The following is a 14,729-nucleotide window of genomic DNA, read 5'->3' as shown; positions in this document are numbered from 1 at the left end:
TTATTAAAAATACAATGTTACTAAGTTAACTTAATAAGTGGATATGTTTCGGCTCGTTACGTGCTCGTCACTATTCTCAAAATTACTTTTAAATAAGCGACGACGACGACGACGACGACGAGGAGGAGGACGAAGACGACGAAGAGGACGATAACCAAGGCGACCATTCGAGTGCTATCGAAGAAATATGCTTGATACGTACAAGAGCACAGGAAGACGACGACCAACCGGCTTGTCGATAATTAAACATCCACACAATTAATAAATAACATTTCAAACGTATGGTCGCGCGCTTGACTAGCGCATCCTCGCAGCGGGCGGCGCGCAAACTTCCGGAAAGACGAAGCGGCCAACGCAGGCGCTACGTAGGGCACATGGATTTTATGGATTCGGCTGTCAGTCTCGAGCTTGACTCGCGCAGTACCGATACACCGTCTATATCACTTAACAACATCTACATGCACACCAGTTCAATGCTAGTCGGCGGCCCAAGATGACGGCAGTCTCTGCGCCTCCAAACGTCCACTCGATAATACAAGTCGTAAACGAAGCGAATTTAAACAAAATCGAGAGGTGAGTGTCGGTTGTTCGGCCCGCGACTGCCCGACCGCGTTATCTCCCCAGCTCCAACACCAGCCCAACCACCGTTCGAAATAAACATCCTCCGCTTGCTTTGTGCCCGCAGCTTTATCAACGACTCAGCCTACAGGGAAGCCATTGAGAACTCGTCTACCTACAACAGCCGACTATGCAGGGAACGCAGGTTACGGATGCCTTTTCTAGACTCCCAGACGGGTATGGCACCTTGTTCGACCTGGCCGAAAGTTTGGCGCCGTTGACGCACCGTGGCGTCGCCCCTCCTAATCCCCATTCTCGTGCCGCCACCGCTACCTCCCTCCCTCCCTCCCACACATCCCATCCCATCCCATCCCATCCGATCCCATCCCATCCGATCCCATCCCGTCCCATTTCACTCTCCCTCCCATACTTAATTCTTTCCTTCCTTATTTCCTTCCTTACTTACCTACTTTATTACTTAATTACTTCAGCGGTCCCATCGTCGCCGGTGTCTTGACTCAGTGGCCGCCTCGCGCGCACCCAGGCATCCGAATTTCCATGACAGCGCTGCCCCGACCCCCTTCCAAACCCTCTCCATCTCCTTGCAACACCGACCCCGACTCCGACCCCAACTTCGCCCCACCCCGGATTGCCAACTGTTTTTTCGTCCCTCTACCCCCTCATTGCCAATGTTTCCCGGCCAATTCTCCCTTTCTCCCGGTGATACCGCTCCAAGAGCGGGCTTACAAGCATATTCTTCGAGTCCTTTAAAGCTTGCGTTGTTTGTTGTTGTTTTTGTTTTTGTTTCTCTTACCCCCTCCGACTGCCCCGGTCCTCACGTGTTTGTTTACCCGTTGACATTTAAAAAGCGAAGAGGCGCAGGATGGCGATTATACAACCAGCCCTCCCCACCCTCGTTCCTATTTACATTGTTTTCCATTATTTTACAAAAGCGAGCTCCTTCTACTTAGTGATAATATTTCATGATATTGGACTGCATTGTCGCGTCAAGGCTAATTATTAGACGGTCGCGAGCTCTAGTAATTGTTTACCTTATATTATAGTCTCCAAGTCTCCAGCTTCTCGTAATTATTGCTCCCCCGAATTTTCACTCGATTTTAATAATGTTGCTCGATTTCCCCAGGAGTTGCACAAAACCACTCAGCCTTGTTTATGTCCGCGAGAGAACGTCTTCCAGGCTTACAGCATGGCCAAATATACACATATCCGAGCAAACGATGGCGAAAAAAAAGGAGACAGTATTTAATGCATTACTTTCACCCCAAGAGAGTAATAAGAGGTGACATAGAAGATGGAGTCGAATGCATCGAAAGCACTACACTGGGAGGCAACGATGACAGTAAAGACTCTCTAGCTTTAAAAGGTAATGTTCCATTATCTTAACTATTCAATACTATTGAAATAGCGTTGAAAGAAAGATAAGAAGACTATCGCGGCCAAAAATTCTTCAACCAATCAATGCTTTGATATAATTTTTGTGATAAATTCAATCTCTTCTTCGTTTAATTATAATTTTATAGGCTTACTCTAATTTTGCAATTATTCATAAATTTTAATTACTAAACTGAATATTACAATATATACAGCTGTCCGACCATATATCTCTAACCTTTTATTAGAATGATGAACGAATGCTAGATCATATCTCATTAATAATACTTAATATTATGTCGCTGTTAATTGCATTAAACGGACAAGGAGAGTATTATATCTCATTCAAATTCAGTTGTGTGTTTTTTTTTTTTTTTTTTTTTTTTTTTTTTTTTTTTACAATATGATTTGGGATTTGGACAAACAAACAACAAATTTTTTTTTATACAAAATGATATCGATGGTTTTAAATATTATGTCTAATTTTTTGTGGCATTACTCTGACGCATCAAGTACTGCTGTATTGCTATTGTTCGTATATTTCTTCGATGCTTTCGTTTTACGTTCAAAGTGTGCTTTTATACTTATATTTCCATTATGAAACAATTTTATAAAGAAAATTGAGAACATTGCTGAGAGTTTTAGTTGAAATGTATTTAAAGTTGAAAAAAAAAGCTTGAAGCTAACTAACTTTTCAAAAGCCTTAACTAGCTTTATTGTCGCGTGTTAAACAATGTCAGATTTAAAGGTAAGCGATATACTAAATTGCCTTCTCGTTTCAAGATGAACATAGTAAAGATGCCTGGTTCTATGACGAACAAGACATGTTAGATATGGATCCGTACGAGGAACCCGATCCAGATAGTGATTTTGATTACGAAGAAAGTTATAGTAGTAAAAGGAAAAAAAGAAAACCTAGAGGAGGTGGTCATCACCCAGCTAGAAGTCATCCTCCAGCGACTGACAGTCCAACAGGGAAAAGAACAAAAGTGAGCTTTAAAAGAAATAATAATAATCACCCAACATAATAATAATTATAATAATAATGCTTGAGATTGCGTTGTTTTTCATTTATTTATTTATTCATTTATTTATTTATTTATTTGTTTGTTTTTTTTTTTCAAGCTCTGTTGCAAGTATCCTTATTCTGTTTTATTTTTAATACAGGGTGGAGGTCGCGGGCGAAAAAAAGCTAACTATGATGCCAGTGATTCTGATAAGCCGTTCGTTTGTGACCGTAAGTTTAACCATAGATACAACTACAAATGACAACTTCCTCTTATTTGTTTTACTACGGTAACTATTACTACGCTGCTCGTTATATAAAATTCAACCGAGCCACAAACGCACTGCGTCAAAAAATGTTATTTTGTTAACGTTAATCTACGGTTTATAAGTTTTATATTGTCTAGATTAAATGATCTTTTAATCTAAAAGCAAAGAATATTTAGTATAAGACACAAAGTGGACGCTCGAAATAAATTATAAATATTTTAGTGAATTATATAGAGTAGTTTTGTAATCAGAAACGGCGACAGTTAGTGAGTTTAAGATATAATGCTGCTTCGCTTATAATATTTATTTGACATGTCGAAAAAAGTAATTATATTATATAAAATATATTGATTGTTTTATAGTTAAAATTTTTATTATATATAATTTAAAACAGCTCATACTAGTTATAAAAACTTAATTATACATGCATATATATATATATATATATATATATATATATATGCATACGTATATTTATATGTATATATATGTATATACAGCTTACTATTTAAGATAAATAATTTGCCTAATTATTAGATCTTTATAGTACAAAACAGTAGTTTAATCTAGTAACATAGAAATAAATCTTAGACAGTAGATATCGTAAGTAATAGATTTGCAAACAAATGGTAAAAAGTTCTCTCTTATCTATACAAAAATTAGAGTAATACAAGTAAAATTAGAAATAGCTTGTTAAAAACTTTACTGAAAATTACTTTGAAATTAACTCGAATGTGCCTGCCAATACGTTTATTTCCTCATAACGCTCTTATTTAGAACTTAGAAACTCGACGCAAAGGTATTTGATAGATTGAAAATGCACGTTTCACACAAAATCTAACACTTTTTTCCTTCGACGTTGATTAGTAAACCTGTTTTTACCAGTGCATAATTTTTTTGTAATATATTTAAATGATAATTATTGTGTAATCCAAAGCTTAGCAGGTATTACTAGTTTTTTCTTCTTTTATTAAAATTTATATGTTATCAATCGTAGAGGTATAAATATATATATATATATTTATATATATATATATATATATATATTTCACATGCATTTTAAAACTAAGCAAACACTTTCTTTTCTGTTTTTTTTTTGTTCAACTGTTACATCTATTCCATGTACTTTAAATCAATTACAAAAACATAATGTACTTAAAGTCATATAAAGTTCAGAGAGAGAGACCAATTTTTTTATTAACCTCCCGATGAGAATTGCATCGATAATCCATCAAAGTCCAAAGTATTAGCTATCGAATACCTTTGGATACAGTTGATATATGCAAATAACCATACATACTATATACGGAAAGCAAGAATATTATTACTTGGCTCACCTCTGTAGCGAGCTGATTTTACTGTAGGTGTATTCGAGCATTATTAAGCCTTGCATCGTATTAGTTTTGCTTCTTGGGCTGGAAACCCTTTCACTGCTTATTCAACACATATAGATTGATAGGTGGCTAGGGATGTATCCTAGTACGGAAGGTGTGCAACCCCCGCCTGTGTCACCAGCCGCCCCCCCCCCCGACTCCGACCGCCGACTTCCAATATACACACCCTATCGCTTATTAAGTGGATTGCAGGAGTTCGTTTTGTACTCTAAAACTGTTACGTTTGCGCTTTTACTGGGATAATTTGATATTATGACGAATCCATTGTCAAAATATGCAATTCAGTGGGAAAGCTGAAAATTTAGATTTTCTCGATCCAACAGATTTCTTCGACAATTGCATTGTATTGTTGGATTTATCGATAAGCTTGAATTATTCGACTAAATGACGCAATTCCAAGCTGCGTCAAAGACAAAACAGTTCTCCGGATCCATAAGGTTTCCTATCATTTTACACTACCAGTATCTTTTACGTATACTCCCGCGTCGCCCCCCCCCTACCCGCAATCATCATTTTTCTTCAACAATTACGTTCTTCTTATCTTTCATTACTTTTTTTTCTTTTTTTTTTTATTTTATTATTTTTTTTTTTCTTCAATCTTTTTTTCTCAACCAAAAAGAAAGACACGAGAGTATAGCAAAAGAAGTAAAAGAGAAACAGCAACAAAAAAAGAAATAGAAAAACTTAGCCATTGCATTAGGTGGTTTGCGGGAAAACAAGTACTTTGCACTTTTGCAGTATGCAGCGCACGGTATAAAACCAGACCCGGTCTGGTCTACCATTACGGTCATTCCCACTCTACTTCCTCCGGCGATCCTGCTAAGGAACTAAGTCCCAGTCCCGCCGATGTTGAATCTCGGAGCGTGGCAGACGCAGTTGCTTCGGACCAGCCAGGTTGGAGCCACAAAACGAAATAAGCTCAATTTTCTCCTTTCTTTGAGCAGAGCGCTCCATTAATCATTTTTTTTTTTTATTAGTTTTCATTCTATCTTCTTTTTATTTATTTATTTATTGATATTCTTTTTTTTTTTTTTTTTTTTTTTTTTTTTTTTTTTCATTACGATTATTATAATTTAATCTTATTAATTTTTCTCTCCTCGTCTCCGGGCACATATTAATTACATCGGCTTTTCATTGATTTTTTTTTTCATTTCACTATTATTTACGCATTTGTTACGTTTTTCAACATTGATTCCTGTTCATTCGGTCTATTTTGATGAACCTGTTTTTCATCTAATTGCAATACTATTTAAATATATATATATATATATATATATATATATATATATGTTTATATATATATATAAATGAAGTAAATAAATGAGCCTGTAAGAGAACAAAAATGAGTATTGCAGACAGTGTTACGTAATTTACAATGTTTCGATGGGACATTATCATCATTATTATGATTATGATTATGATTATTATTATTATTAATATTATTAATATTATTATTGTTACGATCACGATTATTATTCGTTATTATTATTATTCTTATTATTACTATCACTATTATTATTATTATTATTATCATTATTATTATTATTATTATTATTATAACTATTATTATTACTACTACTACTACCACTATTATGATTATAATAATTATTACTATTATTACTATTATTACTATTATTACTATTATTATTATTATTATTATTATTATTATTATTATTATTATTATTATTATTTTTCTCGTATTAGCGATTTTTCTAATTGATATACGTATTGTTTTCTCTTTTTGTTATTACTGAATATTTGAGCATCACTTGTGTTTCTATATTCAGGGCTTGAAAATGTATGAGAATTATATGTACTGTTACCTGCAATAAGAGTTTATTACAAATGAATTATACAGTCTTTGTTTGATCCTTATATAAAAAGCTCTTCTTATATAAGCCCTGTTTATATTACCTCAAAAAGTTTCCATTTTAATTTTTTTTTCTCCATACATCCATACATTTTTGTATGCTGATTTTTAGTATTGTGTTGGTGAGAATATATCAAATAAGGATTTCATTCGAAATAATAGTGAAAATTATTTCGTCAATTAATAAGATTTATTTGTATGGTTTTTGTTAATGTTTAAAAAAACTTTACTCGGTATAATTAATTAGCTTTAGCATATTGTTAATCGAAACACTAGTGGTGCGTCTACTTAATTTAATTAAGCCATTTTTAATAACACTTTTTATAGTCAAAATAATACTTTATGTGGTTATATATTGTTATGTATAGTGGTGATTAATAATATTATGTGGTTGTATTATAGGATTGTTCGTGAAATTTCCCAATGAGTCAAGGGTAAATAAAAGTTTTAGCCAAAGTATTAATGCCATGTCAAATAAATTTAACAGAACTTTATTGGTCTATTCATCTCTGTAAATTATAACTGTCACAAACTATCACACCTTTTTGTTTAGGCATCTTTATAAATTTATATCTTTGAAGATATGATTGTTAAAAATGGCACGCATTGCATATTATTAGAATGAAAAAGTTAAAAGTTGTATAGAAGAATATTTGTAATAACGTTATTCTCTAATGAAAAATCAAGTTTATAAATAAATTCCTGCCCCCCTGACTTCATATTTTCAAGACAAACTATACATTTTTAGGGATATTTATTACATTTATTTTCCGATCATTTTTCTTCTTTTTTTTTTTTTTTTTTTTTTTTTTTTTTTTTTTTGTTTATACCGAATGACAAATAATATTCAAAGACGCCTTAATCAGGAAAAACCATATGAAATAATCTTATAAATATCTAAAAAAAAAAATCTTACCAGCACATTTCTAACACAGTTTGCAATAAGCATGATGCACCTTTCACGTCGCACATTACGTACTACGTTTATATTTGATAAAAACAAATATAAAAAAAAAAAAAGATTCATCTCATCCCAGTCGCTCTTTTACTATTCTTTTTATCAATCTATGTAATACATTTTATATTAATTACTTTTTACTCTGTGAGTGGTTCACGTGTGTAAATGCCGTGCGTGTGTGTTGTCTCTCTTTTTACATTAGATCCCCATGCATCTCAAACTGCATGACGTCTGTTTTTTCTTTTATTCAGTTACTTCCAAAAAAAATACCAAATACACGGTACAATTTTTTTTATTTATTTATTTACTTAATTGTTGTTGTTGTTGTTGTTATTATTATTAATTTTGTTTTTTTTTTACTTTTATTGTACCTTAGGCAAAGGGAAAAACAGAGCTTCTTACATCTAATGCGAAGGTCATTCTTAATTTATACACTCTGATAGGAGATTTATATATATATATATATATATATATATATATATATATATATATATATATATAAATCTCCTATCAGAGTGTATAAATTGACATTAAGTAGTTTTTTAATTGATAATAGTAACGTAAATTGTTTTGCACTAAAGTTTGCTCGTTGCGTTGATTGTTTGTTTATTATTATTAAAAAAAATTTTTTTTTTTATTGAATTATGATTTGGTCTTCAAGTATGTTTAGTCGTAGAACTTTTCTATTAATTATTGGTGATGGAATGTGCTATGTTAGTGCAAGTATACTCTATTAAGAATTATTTTAGTCGTAAATAACGAAATATGTTTTCTCTTTTCTTAAAGTCTTTCTCACGCATACCGGCGATTCTGCTTTCCATTTAAAATTATTGTCATGTCATATGATGCATATGTCATACCATCGATACGATATTCGATTTCATCATATTTAAGAATTTACGACTTTGTAGAACATTATTATAACTCCCTTCTCCTAAAATTTCATTACCTAATGTTTAATTATTTCCTGGAACAAATATATTGTACATTTAAATAAATCAGATGTGTTTTTAATTAGTTTTCTGGTGAGAATAGTAGTAATAGTAGATACATAATACACAATGTAGATTGTCTTTATTAACTCAATTAATATAATGTTTTAAATTTGTATATATTTCGGTTAGTATTAACTTTCGAGGAATAAAAAAGCTATATAATTACCATATTATTAGCAGCACTGTATATTGTCGCAATCTAATCACATACTTATTACCAGCATGGTAAAATTAATCTGCACTGAAGTACAGTAAGAGTCTTTAGTTTTGTATAGTTATAAAATAAATTCTGAACAATAATAAAATAGCACATGATAAGTTTCTATGATTTGACTGTATTTTAAAATGATTTAATAAATTTTCTATTAATCTTTTATATTGTCAATATTATCAATGTCATAATTTTAATATTTGATAGCATTACGAAACGATATAAATAATTCTCAAAACGACGTATTCAATATAATTTTTTGAATACTTTTACCCGCAGTGCAACTAACTCTACTGTTAATGAACAACTGAATATCTATTTTAGCCATTAAACTAATTATTTGTATGGATAACAAGACGACCACTTCATTTGTAAACAGTTAGATATTTTTTAATAAATTACTAAAAATTTTAATGCAATTATTACTGTATATTATATTGAATTATAAAAGCGACTTTACATTATTAACAACGTTAGAATATCATGTTGACTTATCGTATCGACGACATTTTCAATGTACGTATGATGAGCGATTGAAACATTATTGCATTGGTTTGAATTCCTACATCGTGCTGAAAAAAAAAAAACAAAAGGTTATTAAAGTTGAACAATTATATGCGCCTCTAATAAATATGGTAATTACATAAGCCTGAGCATTTGTGCGCTTGTTTTTTTTCTTTTTTTTTTCTTTTTTTTCTTCTTTTTTTTTTCCTTTTTTTTATACGAAACTGAATCGCCGGTTCTTACAAAACCATATTTCTAAAACGATTAAGGAGGCCTTTACTCAATTTAATAATTTAGATATTTTTTAATTATTATATGCAAATGATATGAGTCCAACATTTTCTTCAATGTAGAAGATGAAGGAAAACGTTTCGATTAACTTGATTATGACAATGATAGGGCAAAGGAGGATACTAGATAACTGCAATCCAAATAATTAGAGTCGTAGATATTTATAAGAGTAGATATTAAATGATAAATTTCTTTCAATTTAATTTTAAGATGTTTAATAAACAGTAATCTAAGCAGGGACTTATTATTTTCATTGCAATGATATTATAACTCGCATTGACCCGAGAACTTATATCTACTACATCTCTTATGTGGGTCATTTATAAGTTACATTTGCAGAAAAGCTTTAAAGCAGCTTCTCTTTGCTCATTTATATACGCTTTACTTTTACTTTAATAATTAAAGAATACAAGCCGTGTATTTATAAATTTTTACATATCTATTTATTTTACATTCAAACGAATTAAAAGTCTTTAATAATACAACATGAATGACATAGTAAACAAGAATTAATGGATGCCTATCTGACCTGATTTTTAAAGTATGAAAGAGAAAAAAAATTGAAATAAATAGCAGCATAATTTATATAAATCTTAAATTGCGTAAAAAATAAATTTCTTGTCATTTTGTCCTTTGAATCGAGAAAATAATAATTAAAAATATTACACTGATATTTTTTACTATAATTCGAATAACTTTCATTATTCTTAGATAGCTAAGTTACTTAGCTCATGCCACTATTCCACTGTCAGCCTTAGGTTGGCAATATTGTTGTACTGTAAGCTAGCATAAAGAAAAATGTGCGGTTACAAAATGACATAATATTTTATTTACACTAAACTAAATTAATTAATTCTAATTTTTGTGTGTGTGTGTGTGTGTGTGTGTGTGTGTGTGTGTGTGTGTGTGTGTTTAATAATTATAATATATATTCTTGAAATGTTTAAGTACTTTTTTTTTACAGCCAAGCGTACAAAAAGAAACAAGTACATTGCACACGTAGGTGCGCATATATATATATATATATATATATATATATATATACACACGCACGCCCGCGCGCGTTTTTTTTTTGCGCCAGTATATGTCACTATCGCTCGTCGATAAGTTAAATATAACACTTTATCGGCAGTATACGTGAGCGAAGTATTAGTTTTATCGTATTTTTAATTCGAGAAATCAAAGACATTAAACTATTAAAACATTGCTACTTTCTTCGTTCTTATTGACTTTCCATAAATAATGCACTTTATTTACTGCAACTACCAATAAATGCTATAATTATGTAAATTCCTATAATGGCTTTGTAATCAACCATTAATGTATGATGGGCATCCATTTAATTATAATTAATTAATTAATTAAGACAAGCGTTATAATCATGTTTGTATTGAAATTCAGATACCTTTTAAACTTCGATCTATTAGACATTAGATAATCATATCTAAAACTTGCTAATATTTTATGAAATAAATTGTTGATAATATGGAAAATGAAATAAAATTTATTCTAAAGATAAATACAAATATATAATTAAAAAGCTTTTGCATATTTTTAAATTAAAAGAAATAAAATTTATATATTAAACGTTGAATAGTATTTTTTTTTTTTTTTTTTTTTTTTTTTTTTTTTTTTATTATTTCTTTTTCTTTCTTTAAATGCATTAAATAATTAAGGAAAAGTGCCGATGTACAGTTGAGTCGAGATTGTGTTGGATAGGCGAAGACATACTCTTAGGGTAAAGAATTGTCAATGTTAGAAGCCCGCGGCGAGGCAGCAGATCTTTGAGTACTGGCCGTCCTTAATAAAGCAAGAAAGAGCAAAGCGAGAGGAGGGCAGGAGAGTGTGTGCGCGTGTGAGTGCTGGCGTGTATGAGCGAGAGAGTGAGAAAAAGGGAGTATGCTGTGCATGCGAGGCTGGCCTCTATACTACCACTACTGCTGCTATCTCTCGATGTGCACTGACGTGCCGCGAGGTTACTCGATCCTCTTCCCCTAAATCTAAATCAAAAGCCAAAGTAAAGAACAAGGCCAAAAGGCTCTCTTGCCCTCGGTACAAAAGCGCAACTCGTGGGTATGTGGTCGGTTTGTGTGTGTATCAGGTGGTACGCGCCGGGGTCGTCAGAGCGCTGCCTCCTCGAGCACCTCGAGCCCCTCGGCGGCGGCTTCCTACACCACTTCTATTCCCGGCTCGGGCGGCGGCACCGGCTCGGGACCGACCCCGAGCGCCGGCGTGGTCGCAGCCTGCGCCGCCCCAGGCCCAGGCTCAGCAGCAGCAGCGGCCGCCGCCGCCGCCGCCTGCCGAGTCGAGCTGCGCCGCTCCAGCCTCACCTACTGTCTCAGCTATCGGCAACAGCAAGGACGAGTCGCAGCAGCCGCACCAGCAGCACCAGCAGCACCAACAGCAGCAGCAACAGCAGCAGCAACAGCAGCTACAGCAGCAGCAACAGCAGCAGCAGCAGCTGTCACCTGCGCAGAACAACAGCGGCTCACCCAAGCAGCCTATGGACCAGCACCAGCTGAACTCCCCCGGTCATCTCCACCACCCACACCATCCGCAGCATCATCCGCAACAACAGCAGCAGCAGCAGCAGCAGCAGCAACAACAACAGCAGCAACAGCAGCAACAACAGTACCACCAGGGTAATCAACACCACGCGGGCAGCATGGACGGGAAGAAGCCGAAGGCGGCTCAACCGTCGCCCTACTGCGACTTCTGCCTCGGGGACGCGCGCGAGAACAAGAAGACCGGCGGCTCCGAGGAGCTCGTCTCGTGCAGCGACTGCGGCCGCTCAGGTAAGCAACAGCATCATCACCCGGAGGAGCGGGCCAAGCGCAAGTACACCAGGCGGGCCAATCACAATTGAGCCCCCGTTGCGACAGGATCACGCCTCAACCATGTCGCGCGAACTCTGGATGCCGAATGCTTGTAATTGTTAACGTTGAGTTGGAATTTCGTGGCTTCGCTTCATCACGTATTTTTATACGCACTTGTACAGGTCTCTATTGACGCGAATAGGGGTTTCGAAATACGAGGGCTTTCTCGTGGGGCGAGAGAGTAAGAGAGAGTAAGAGAGAGAGAGAGAGAGTGTGTGTGTGTATGTGTGTGTGTGTCTGTGTGTGTGTGTGTGTGTGTGTGTGTGCTAGAGTGAAAGAGAGTGAGAGATTGTGAGTGAGTACACGGGGATACACGTAGGTGGCGAAGCGAAGGCGGTGGTGGGATGAGGGATCGAGAGGGTTGAGGGGGGAGGGCACTTTTAATATTCGAGGAAGACCCACGACGCGAAACCTGACGATTGCACCGTCCGTCAGTGGCAAGCCGAGAGGACCGACAACAGACTTCCGACAATCGTGCGTGATTTTCACGGAGTCTCGTTCTCCGTCCTTAACTAACTCCTCAGTCAATTCCGCATTTGCAGAGCTTCGATTCGAGATCGTTCAACATATTCACGGGGCTACTATGATCTTTATAAAAACAACAACAAAAAAACGTTCAAACGACAATTGACGATGGCATTTACAAAAAGGTTTCACCTTGCGCGTCTTCTTTCTAATAGAATTCGTAGTGTATTTTACGTGCCCTCCGACCACCCCACGTATCAATGTATTTAAAGAAATGATATTACTTGAAAATATTACGAAAGGAGGGCCAATGAGGGTGTCAACTTACGTTTCTTACCTTCAAAGTCTATAATTTTACAATGATATATTACTCCAATGACATTGTAATTTGCGTTACCTTCATTGGCAGCTAAATTCGTTAAATTTCAAATTCAGAATAGATATACGAGCCTTTTTTAAAAATATACAATTATAAAATTCGTAGAATATAAGTAGAGGATCGTTAAACGATGAAAATTTATTTATGATACAAATTCCAACTAAGCTTAATGATTATTATTATTCATAACGTAGAGAGACTCTGTGTATGCGTGCGCGCGTACATTTTTAACTAAAAGTCTTAGTCATTTTTACAACATATTTGCAATTTATATGTTTTTTGAGCTTTATCGTAGCCGGTTAAGTTTCCTTTACATACGCCGTGGCCAGTATTCCGATTATAAGTGGAGATCCAATAACTGACGAACAAGCAAACGAAATATTCGTAAAGCCATTCTTAAATTATTGCCGCTTTGATGAAGCACGCGTTACGATAATGCAAAATTTTCGAAAAACTTTACGAAAATTCAAGTGCCCCCACTCTAAAGCCTATAAAAGTATGTAGATATACAATTGGTACAATAAACGTGATTTTATCGGATTATTATTCGGTTGAACAAATAGTTAAGAGCTTTACAATATTTTTTCATATATATATGCTACTGTTCATACACGGCAATTCAATAAAATGTAGCATTATTTTTTGCTTTTTATGAAGGCTAAATGATTTACATAAAATGTATTTCGGTTAAGTATATAAAGTATTGATTAGCTTGATAGCGAATAACATTGTCTTTCGTTTAACCAAGGCTTAACGTAAGTGCGTCGATAATTTATAAAGTAAAGCAGAAACGTGAAAAATCCAAAGATTTCGGCATTATTATTATATTACGTATTCTATTACTTCCTACGTGTATGTGATTCTATGTTGTTCTATGTGATTCTTAGAATCATCGGGCGGGCATTAACGTTTTTCATTCTATTGCTATGAAATTACGGTATACAAACTTATTTATTCCGATAAATAATTTGCAATAGCTCGGGATAATTCTAGATATCCATTCAATATGCAGTACATCGCTTCTTACATAACAAGAAAGTCGCTTTATTACGTTTTTATTAATGCGCAGTGTCGTTCTCGTGATCGTTCTTCCAAATAATCAACTTTTGTACAAACTTTCATACCGGTTTTATACGTAATTCTGTAAATATCCATTTTGAAAAGTGAGAAATCTCCTCAATAAGAATAATAATACATTCGACACTGGCGATAAAAGATTATACGCATTTTATAAAAAGTAATTGTCGATTGATATCGATTTAAAAATATCAAAAACATTGACCAACAATCGTCTATTACCAAAACATTCTTTTTCTTTTCTTTTCATTTTCTGTTTTTTTTTCTCTGTTTTTCTGTTTTTTTTTTCTTTTTAACGAGTCGAGGGCAGAATGTACTAAGGAGGAAAAATATAAGCATTTTCTGTTTAATATTTATTAAACCTTTTCTAGTCAAGATTATATGTTTTCCATCGTAATATACTACATATTCAACATAAAAGTGCGAAAACATATTTATCAATTTATCAAATGATAAATGTAAGATAAAGATATTATATAATAGA

The 14,729-nt window shown here is 34.0% G+C and overlaps 1 protein-coding gene across 1 annotated transcript; it reads left to right on the top strand.

Annotated features, from left to right (window-relative positions):
• The first annotated feature begins 438 nt into the window (after positions 1–438).
• On the top strand, positions 439–12,314 carry d4 (double PHD fingers d4). Its single transcript, XM_011496122.1, has 8 exons — positions 439–573; positions 686–795; positions 1,703–1,942; positions 2,734–2,939; positions 3,118–3,187; positions 5,358–5,513; positions 11,791–11,851; positions 12,113–12,314. Exons 1-8 carry the CDS (start codon positions 494–496, stop codon positions 12,312–12,314), a joined length of 1,125 nt encoding a protein of 374 aa, XP_011494424.1. The 5' UTR covers positions 439–493.
• The last annotated feature ends 2,415 nt before the right edge of the window (positions 12,315–14,729 follow it).

This window comes from Ceratosolen solmsi, unplaced genomic scaffold (genome assembly GCF_000503995.2).
Source record: "Ceratosolen solmsi marchali unplaced genomic scaffold, CerSol_1.0 scaffold11, whole genome shotgun sequence".
NCBI classification, from domain to species: Eukaryota; Metazoa; Arthropoda; class Insecta; order Hymenoptera; family Agaonidae; genus Ceratosolen; species Ceratosolen solmsi.
The sequence above is the reverse complement of the archived record's forward strand: the minus strand, read 5'-3'. Positions and strand labels throughout refer to the sequence as shown.

What these genes read in the sequence shown, in the direction of transcription:
- d4 (XM_011496122.1), top strand. Translation starts at nt 494, where the DNA reads ATGACGGCAGTCTCTGCGCCTCCAAACGTCCACTCGATAATACAAGTC. An exon ending in TAAGCCGTTCGTTTGTGACC is followed by an intron (nt 3,188 to 5,357) that starts GTAAGTTTAACC and finishes GCACTTTTGCAG; the next exon opens with TATGCAGCGCACGGTATAAA. An exon ending in AGTTGCTTCGGACCAGCCAG is followed by an intron (nt 5,514 to 11,790) that starts GTTGGAGCCACA and finishes CTACTGTCTCAG; the next exon opens with CTATCGGCAACAGCAAGGAC.